At 39.2% G+C, this 10,575-nt stretch overlaps 1 protein-coding gene across 1 annotated transcript; it reads right to left on the minus strand.

The window, feature by feature from the left end:
• On the minus strand, positions 1 to 10,069 carry colec10 (collectin sub-family member 10 (C-type lectin)). The gene is made up of 7 exons (XM_086114638.1): positions 9,856 to 10,069; positions 7,145 to 7,216; positions 4,644 to 4,715; positions 2,264 to 2,317; positions 1,032 to 1,127; positions 701 to 918; positions 1 to 439 (listed from the first exon to the last, which is right to left on the minus strand). The coding sequence occupies exons 1-7, from the start codon at positions 9,962 to 9,964 to the stop codon at positions 236 to 238; spliced, it is 825 nt and encodes a 274-aa protein (XP_085970764.1). The 5' UTR covers positions 9,965 to 10,069; the 3' UTR covers positions 1 to 235.
• Between the last annotated feature and the right edge of the window lie 506 nt (positions 10,070 to 10,575).

The following is a 10,575-nucleotide window of genomic DNA, read 5'->3' on the forward strand; positions in this document are numbered from 1 at the left end:
TTGTCCACAAGGTCAAAAGTATTTTAATTGTCTGTAAAAAGAAGAAAATACAGACTGTATATTCCCTTTAGGCACCAACTTGCATCGTAAAACCAAGTTAAATCTAACATGATCTGAAATGCCACAAAAAAACTGACACGTGTTCAGTGTAATGTATCATTTACTGAACTGGACTTGCAAGAAAAGTCTGTTCAATGACTCAAGATGCAGAGTAAGTCACACTTCTTTCTCCTCCTCATCCTCTTATCCTGCTTTTTGGAAACTCACAGATGAAAAACATGGCCATGTCACACTCCACATGACTCCATGTCCCTGTGCTGAGCAGCTCCACACAACTCGCATTGTGGCTGGAAGAAGTGAGCTCCTCGTCTTGACTCCATGCAGGAAAGTCCTTGAGTGGTTTGGAATCCGTGTCCCGGGAACTGTTTCTTCCCTCATGCTGAAGAATAAATGGGAAAAACACAGTGATGAGTGGCTTCATACACAGGGAACTGGAACACCCCTGATGAACAAATTTGCACAGGGAATTGGTCTTTTTCCACTGCATTATATTAGCCTTTATGGTGAGGCATAACATGCCTATTTTGAGCACTTGGTGATTTATTGAAACCGAAACAATTGTTGCTGGTAGATTTAAGAAAATACTGTGTTGGTAGGGCTTTGTTTCAAAACAGTGACAGTGAGTATAGTATGCACATACTATGAGCGTGTCTGTGTTTTTAGCCTGCACTCCGATGTAAACCCTCGTGAGTCCAGACTGACTGACATAATCAGCGATGAGGCGGTTACTATCAATATTATCCGGCATGGCCAGGATGCCGCCTCTCAGCTCGCAGTTCATCGAGGCCTCCGTGAATCTTTTGGCCTCCTTCACCAGCAGGTAGTAGTGCTCGTCACTTTCTGTCAGGCCCAACATGACTGGAAAAGAGAGATGAGTCCACTTACAAATGTTGATTGAATGGCAAAATAGTCACTTCTTGAATGATGGTAATAAGTAACAATGGTGAAAGATAAGAGTTTGACAAACTCACTATTCTTGACAAACTTGACTGTGTTCCTCAGCTTGCCCAAATTGACATCCATCTGTCCAATCACCTTCCTGTACCTTCCACAGTCACAAGTAGTGCCTAAGTGATTAAACACAAGATGTTTTATATGAGCAGAATCATCTCCGTCTATTACCGAAGATTCTGCAAGAACCCAATTGAAACGACCACTATAATTGGTGACAGTCAGTGCTGGACTTGCCATTTGGCATACAGGGCAGACCGGTGCCCTTATTTAATTCTTTTCCTGCATTTTACCCCAAGAGACCGGCCCACAATTTAGAGGGAGAAACCCACTAAACCAATTACAACATGGACATTAAATTGAACAAATCTACATCAGTGACAAAGCTAGGTGGTAGTGGTGGTGATCTAATTCACCAGGATAGCATTCACACTCGCAACAGACGGCAGCCACCATTCAGTCAACAACAGCCACTCTTCAGCTCAGCATGTCTCATATCAGTTATATCACAGGGCTTGCGAAATGTCCTCGTCAATCTCGGCCTACATTGAGCATTTTGCTCTTTCTCCCATAACAGAAGTCATCAGGAACGGCGCCCGAACATAAATTTTGTCATAATCTTTCTTCAGAATACAACACTTGATTCTTTCAGTCGCGTTTAATTTTACCTGCTATTTTCACACAAGTAAACTAAGTAGTTGAGAACTCATTGTTTATCATACCATCAACCGTCATGGTTCCATGAAATCAAATGCACACATATCCAGAAACCTGTTCAACACATTCATAATACAAGCGGGATACGTAAAATGCGGCACTTAGAATTGTCACGAATTAAGAGGTTTTGTGTCAGTGTGCTTTTTCTTTTGGATAGGATTTCAATAAATGGGCAGTTAATTGCAGTACGGTGTCGGTTCTGATTTGCTGTTTGCTAGGAAATGCATGAGCTAGCAGTAGGCTAAAAGTAAAGCAACAACAAATAAAATGGCATTACATAGTAAATTAATCACTTGATACTGCTTGATTATGAGTGTGTTGAGCAAGGGATGTATTCCTTTTATTTCATGGAACCCTGACTGTCGAATGGTATGGCAATGACTTCTCAGGTAGAATGCAAACCTTCATGGTTTTTTCTTGTTTATTTGTTTTATTTTCTTTGTACTTGTCCAGCCCTGGTGGCAGAGCAATTGCAACACAACTGCATGACTTCCTGTAAATAGCTTCATACGCTTGTGAGGATACAGAGTCCTACCTGCTTTCCCCTTCAAACCCAAGGGTCCATCCAAGCCTGCGTTTCCTTTGTCTCCTACAGAAGAATACCAGACACAGAGGGCTTTATATTCATGCTGAGTGCAAGATGAGCACAAGGCATGAGCTAAAACAAATTGAGGGTAAACAGATAATTTGTCTTGTGCTGTCTTTGACTAATATTTGGGGTTGTTTGATGACCTGAGGCATTTAGGTGTGACAAACTACATACTTATACAAAACCTCTATATTTATAGAACATATATATCTGATTCATATATATTTTAAATCCATCCATCCATCCATTTTCAAATCCCTTTGCCCTCACAAGGGTCGCGGGCGCGCTGCAGCCTCGCCCAGCTGTCTCCGGGCAGCAGGCGCGTAACCCCTGAACTGGTTGCCAGCCAATCGCATTATATTTTGAATCATAAATTGAAATCAATTCCATTTTATCTGACAGTCAATTGATGATTATTTTGGACAGTGTGATATCTGCTCATTCACCACAAAAATTGATTTGTCAGATTTTTTTGTTGTACTAATACAATATCACCAGCAGATGGTAATATCACCCAAACGTGTAGAATTTCAGGATCTCACTAGAACGAAGTCGTCAGTATTTATATGATCTCATATCGTGTTCAATCCATGCATTAATATATTGATTCAATTTACTGGGCAGTTTAAAGACATCAGTGCTTCCCAACTATGGTGCCGTGCCACCGAATGATTATACTCATTATTCAATTTCACTTAATTCAAATGGTTATTTATTGATGACAAACACACAATTGACCTTTTTGAAATAAAATACTGTACTGGAAAAAATCATTGCAACAAAAAAAAAACAGTCAAATAAACTAATTTACATGTATAGATAGATATCTATCTATCTATCTATCTATCTATCTATCTATCTATCTATCTATCTATCTATCTATCTATCTATCTATCTATCTATCTATCTATCTATCTATTTATATATATATATATTGGTTAATATAATTTGGTAAACACAAGCAAAAACTTTTTTTGCATTGCCGTTAGCATATTTTATTGATTGATGAAATACTGTAGGTTAATTTATCAAATTGTATGTTTTATTCACATTATTGTGCAAATATACATATTTCATTTATAGATTTATAGAACTAATTTAAACATTTTTCCTAATCTCATCTACCAATTAACAACATGGTCCTTGAGCACAAAAGTTTGTCCACCCCTGCTCTAGATGCTTACTGAGCTGAAGTTTCACAGGTTAGCTGATAACAATCATGATGTCACATACGTTGATGGTTTGAATCCTGCTTTGGAGCTTCCACTGTATATCGGAACTTAACTGTGATACACTGAAAATCACAGTTTTGGTTGGTGTTTACCACAACAATGCTCCTGAAAAAGAATTATTTTTGTTCCAAGTGTTTAATGAGTTGTGACCTCACTAAACGTTTCCATGTCATGTTACAAAACCACTTTTCCTGTAAGCGTATTTAACCTACTGATTATGAAGAAAAGTGGTTGCTCACAAGCGCAGGACAAGAGTAGCACTCGTAAAACAACATTTCAGCCACACAGGGGGAAACATAACAGCATGACATCATTTATCAGGTTATCATTTATGATAACCTCAGAAATAGCTTAAAGGGGAACAGGATTCAAAACATTAATGCATGGGTGTCAAACATGTTTTTGTCGTGGGCCACATTTTAGTTACCGTTTCCCTTGCAGGGCCATTATGACTGAAACCAAACAAAAACAGTCAATAATAACGGTTTATTCAACAATTGTTTAAGTTACTGTAATGAGGGATTTGGTGGAAATGCTTACAATATGTCTCTTATTTATTACATATGAGAATTTTAAATTTTGGTCGAGATTTTAGCGAGCATCATGGAAGTTGACATGTTTAATTTGCTTTCATGGGCCACATTAAATGATGTGGCGGGCCAGATCTGTCCTCCGGGCCTTGAGTTTGACACCTGTGGATTGTGCATTGGGTATTTTTCTCTTGTGCTTTGGAAACTACACCCGGTGGCCACAACATGAGGTGCATTCACGTATTTTTTTTTTGTTTTTTGAGCATTCTGTAGAACTAAACCACTGAAAACTATCCATCCATTCATATTCTATACTACTTATATTGGTCAGGATCACAGTGAGCTGGAGCCTCTCCCGAATGACTTTGGGTGAGTGAACTAGTACACCATGGACTGGTTGCTAATCAACCGTGGTGGACATCAACACAACAATGGAAAATGTATTCTCTTCCGTGACCTTAATATACATGTCACATACAATTAAAATAGAATAGAGTTATTGTTATGCAATACATAGGTACTGTGTTTCTGTGCAAGATTATCAAGACTTTCCCTATGTCGTACCTTGGGCTCCAATGGGCCCCATCTTTCCTATGTGACCAACGTCGCCCTTCGATCCCACCTCTCCTAATGCTCCTGGCAATACAGAAGAAGAAAGAAGAAGAGTGGAGGTATTTTTGACATCCTTTCATGACTTTAACACATCATGCAAAGAAAAGATGGGGCACAGCATACAGTATGCTGTCTCTTTTGACATGTTTATGGAAAAAAAAAGAAAAGAAAAACATCACCACACTTCAATGAAGAATAATCCTAGAATTGTCCCTACCTCTCATTATTAGATGAGTTTTGTGTGTGCTCAAAATTTTGATTGCATGTGTATTAGGTTTGGGGGAAAAAAAACGGTTTTGATGAAAAAGATGTGCGTGCATTGAATTGAAGCAAATCAAATCCCACTGAATTGAAAAGAATCAGAGCGTTTCACTTTAAAGCAAACATCCTTGAATGGTATCACATCCCATGTATCCAGATATGTATCAATTGTTTTGTTTTGTTTTGTTCTGTTTTTTTGGAGAGATGCACGCTCCTTAGAGTGCAAGCATAATAAAGAAAAAAAACTGTTATAAATACTGTAGGTTTCCACAAAACGTTCGAACATGGACCAAGGAAGAATGACTCACATGTTGGCATGCTTTTGCAATCATTTAATTATTGGGCTTAATTTTTTTTCAAAGTTGAATTTCACATATCGGTGTCCTGAAGGTGCACAATTTGGTGCTGTTCCAAAGTGTGCTGAGCTCTGACAGTGGTCTTTGCCCTATCACTTCTGCCTGCATTTCAAATTACTATTTGTACTTTGGTGGATTTTCATTACTTCATTACTTTTCAATTGTTTGGTTAGGTTTAATTCGAGTATGCAGAAAATGGCTGTAAGTAATGTAATGGATTCTGTAATTATCAATGTCAATATACACACAAAAAAAACGATTTAAGTCAAACTTGATTATCTTCTGCCAGGGACACTTCTTTTTTTTCTAAAAAAAAACCCCACACAGATTCAGTCGACTTCATATTAAGTGTGTGCCTATGCAAGCACCGCCAAACCATGGCCTTCAGCTGTGATTAGTTCCTCAGGAAACTATTCCACTGGAAATGAATGATATTTGAAATAGAAACTGACACACTGGAGAGGGCTGTTGCTGTGAGGGTGAAGTGGCACACACAGAGTATCTTCACAAGTTTATTTGCTTCTTGATGAAGTCTAAGAAGTGTTGTTGAAGTTTCTGCAGTCGAATGAAAATACAGTACAAATGTCTGTCAATACGCGGAATACTATGTGTGTACATAACATACAGTATAGGTACAAAGTACATCATAAATACAGTATCTTTTAACAGCACATTACAATAAAGAACTTAGAGCAGACTGTGGAGTGTTTACACTTGTTCTTGACTGTTTATAGAAATGAGATGCGTTGCTTTGTTGTTCCCTGCGTTGATGAATGACGTTGGCCGTGTGCTTGCACGAGCCCGTTAAACCGTTCATCCATCTTTCAGATAACACTCGTTCCTATCGCTGCTGTTGCTTTTTATAATGGCCAAACCCTCCAACTGGCTTAACGTCTGGATTCCCCGTGCAGCTGCTGGAGGATAAAGAGGTGCAAGGCCTCGGTTGTCATGATTGAGACACATTTGAAACCACCGAGAGCTGGTTAAACAGGATCACAAAAGGGACTTTTCAAGCAATGATTAAGATCCTGAGGTGAAACCTTTCTTCTGGATTGCTTGACCAGTTACGGACTGGCTTGCATCAAATTCCTGTGCTAAGTCAAATTTTTCATTTGTCAACATGTGCTTCGCTTCCAGGTTCCACGTCACGTCAATCAACCCCAAAAATCGCAAATTCGCAGCTCAAATGAGACTTTCTTTAACGTAAAAGCAGCACCACTGTTTGTTGACGTTAATAAACCAAGAGCAACGCATTGTTTTTGTTTCCAGGGCATTAGCTGTCCTTAAATCCCTCTTAACATTCCAAAATTAAGCCACGTTTTCCTGTAAAATCTCCTAAATTAAAAAGGGGAATTTATGCGTCATCTGTGGAGCTCTTGACATACTGCAGCTACAATGTTGGAGGTTGTGATGGTGCTACAGTCGGTGTAGACTAAAACCGCAATGGCGCATGGCTACACGGCACTGAAGTCACTCCAAGCTGAATAATGTCTACATTTAGTACTTACATTTACGAGTTTACTCAATAAAGATTTCTGGAGAGTAACGAGCTGACAGTCATTGCGTGTGTGTGTGTGTGTGTGTGTGTGTGTGTGTGTGTGCGTGTGTGTGCGTGTGTGTGATCGCGTACGTGCATGCATGTGTGTCTCCATTGGGCTCTTACCACGCTGTCCATATTCAGTGCACTTGCAAAGTACAATAGGAACCAAGAGTCGGGCAGCATTAAAAAGATTTTTATTAACATGCAATGTCCTATTGTTGATCCAAAATCATGCAATTGTCATTTTGGCATCGAGATGAGTCATTTGAAGGGGAAACTAATCTAGGTTGTGCTACCTGGATGTCCTGGTGGTCCGTTCTTCCCCATTCTGCCCTCATCTCCTTCGTATCCAATCTCTCCTTGGTCTCCTGAATAGATAGGAAGAGGACAAATTAACCACAAGAGATTTCTCAAAAACAGTTTGGATTATAATATCATACTATACAGTATATACTGTATATATATATATATATATATATATATATATATATATATATATATCTCAAAATGTTGGCATCACTATGGCACGTGATTGAAAACTCATCTGAAATTCAAAATTGTGGGATGTGGTTGTGTGCAAATTCAAATGCAAGGTTAATCCTTTCTGGATGTTTTTTTTTTTAATGACTGCATGCTACAAACCAAACAAACAAACAAAAAGGCCAGGGATTTTTTTTTAAGCGAAGGTTCCTTTGGACTATTAATTATGACATCATTATTGTGACTTAAAAAGAAAAATGAGGTGCACGAGAGAGGTTTTGGCAACATGAGATGTCTGATGTTGCTGCCAAGGACACTTTGTAAATTAGGTGCTGGGCAAAGGCAGGAAAGTAACAAACATCTTTGAACTGGGCCATATTAAGACTCTCACAGTACTTCTGAAAGCCTTCACTGGCTCAGAATTGTTTTCTACTCACTGAAATGAATCATACACAGAAAAATTACTTCATGCTATATAATTAGATGGTAATTGGTGTGGCTATTTTCTCCTGATAGACTCTCTTTAAAATGGCATATTTAGTTTAACTCATCGCTTTTTATTATTTATAATTTTATCTATGGTTTTATTGCTCTTTTTTGACTGTAAAGTGTCCTTGGGTGTTTTGAAAGGCGCTTATAAATGAAATGTATTATTATTATTATTATTACTTTACCATCAGCGAAGCGAGAACGCAAGTTCCAGAGGTGACCACACTTTCAACTCGACTTGAGTTGTTCTAATTTCACATTCTTGGGACATATACAATAATGTGAATTTGTTAATTAAAGGCAAGTAAACCACTGTATAATAAATAAAAATAAAAACGACACACCCTTTCAAGGCATCTGACAGACACATCATGGTGAGGGTCTTTGCAAAGTGAGACGTTTTAAAGGTATTGCCGGAATGGATACGATTAGTGTAAAGTGTAACCAGTGTAGGCCTTATAGGTTAGCATGATGAATATTTATATAAGCAGAAGTGTCCACGGTCTTTCCTATGTCAAGTTGCATTTGTAGTTCACAAAATAAAAAAACGAAGGAACAAACGAACCCCACCAAATGCTAATGTATTGCCTGATTTCATGAATGAGGATGTTTTGAATCCGCAAAGTTGTTAGGCGCTTTCCCAGAATATATCAAATACTTTTTAGCGACTTGAACATGTAAGAGAGACACCTTAGGACCTAAAATATCAAACTCATGGCCCGGGGGACAGATCTGGCCCACCACATCATTTTATGTGGCCCGTGAAATCAAATCAAACATGTCACCTTCTGTGATTCTAAAATCTGGACCAAAATGTCAACTTCTCATTTGTAATAAATAAGAGAGATAATGGTAGCATTTTCTTGTCACCAAACTACTCATTACGTAACTTATACAATAGTTGAACAAACCATTTTTCCTGACTTCGATACATAGTTTCGGTCACTCCGGCCCTCCAAGCGAAACGGTAACGAGAATGTGGTCCCCGACAGAAATGAGTTTGACGCCCCTGCCTTAGTTGATGTGGTTCACAATGGCCACTTCTTCAGTTTGCAATGGACTGGAGCTGTGCTGCAGCCGAGGGAGCGGAGGCATTCTTCTCCACATACTCTGTATAGCTATAACAATAACCTATCAGCAATACTGTAAAATGAATACCGATCAAGTTTGCATTAAGCCCGTTTAGAATTATGTGTCATTTGATTTGATCCCTAACAATCAGAAGTGGTCCATTGTGCACATTGTGTCGCCATTTAAAAACAAGATGCTGAGGCGTCCATGTAAAGGTACGACTTTTGAAGCCTGAAAAAGAAGCAATGAGAGAGAAAAGTGACCAAGCGTGACTGCAGTGTGCTTCACGAAACCTCAACCACACATCAGACCGCCCTTAGAATACACAAACATGGGCAAGGTCATTGTCAAGTGATGGATTCTGCAGTCATTTGTATCCAAGAGTCTTGTCCAAATAATCGGTCCAGTGTCGTGGTAGCTGTCTAAATACACATTTCAGTGGGACTTTCTCAGTGGCACCACGCACACAAACAGGTCTTAACTTCCTCACTCACTCCCTCCACGTCATCTCACATTACGTTAGTGTCCTGTTGGCACAAAGGTTGAGGGAAAAAAATGCTGCTTAACTTAGCCTGGTGTGTGTTTTATTGGCTCTGTCTGAATCAGCAGGGGAATAAGCTACTGGATGTTGTAAAATGGAAGGCATTCCCTCCCAAAAATCTGTGGGGTAGCAATCAGCTCGTTGTTAAACGACAGGACATTGCATGCTGGGTACCTTTACCAACAACTCCATAAAGCCCTGGGGCATTATTCTTGGTGTTTCCTTAGAATTTTCCATTCCGTCTTTCATTTGACCTTGTACTTAACAAGACAACCAAATTACGTGTCAACTTGTTAAATAGCCAACAGCCTGGAATGGAAAGGTATTTACATTGCTGAATCCCTGTTTAAAGTGGGAGTTATAATAACCCAACACAATCAAAGAAACCAAACATTAACAGCATACTGCATATGTGGTCATGTTTACCTTTAGCTCCAGGTATGAGGGAGTTGCTGCAGACTTGGGGAGACGTGGAAACATAGGAGAACGCCACCGAAACACAAAATAAGAATAACCCAGTTGTATGACTTGCCATTATGTACCAAAGGAAAGTGAGAAGTGTATGTGAATGGCACCTCCTCTGTGCTAATGTGCCGACTGAGCGAATGTAAGGAAAGATCAGTTGGTCAGTGCAGCACTAATGAGCAGATATCTTTTAAGCCAGAAATGCTTTCTTTCTCTCTTTCTCTCTCTCTCTCTCTCCCTCTCTCTCTCTCTCTCTCTCTCTCTCTCTCTCTCTCTCTCTCTCTCTCTCTCTCTCTCTCTCTCTCTCTCTCTCACACACACACACACACACACACTCTCTCTTGTTTACATGGGTTTATCAGCCCCTTGTCATATTATCAAACAACACTTACCAGAGTCTGGTATTCCTCTGTGTCTTAAGTCACAGTACTACTTTGTAATTAACATGAAGCTTATACAGCAGCATTACAAGCTCCTGTGTACTTAAAACATTGGTTAGTTATATGACTTCAATATATGACAACAGGGGTCACCAACGTGGTGTCCTCACATGAATGAAGCATGAAGATTCTTCTCTTAGGGTTGAGTTTAGAAAAGCATGTTTGAAGAAAAAGCAGAAACAACACGATGCAGAAGAATGTGCATTTTGTAATTATGCATAACGGAAACAAAATGCTGCAA

Source organism: Hippocampus guttulatus, chromosome 6 (assembly GCF_054856545.1).
Source record: "Hippocampus guttulatus isolate MCC_2025c chromosome 6, RoL_Hgut_1.0, whole genome shotgun sequence".
Taxonomy (NCBI): Eukaryota; Metazoa; Chordata; class Actinopteri; order Syngnathiformes; family Syngnathidae; genus Hippocampus; species Hippocampus guttulatus.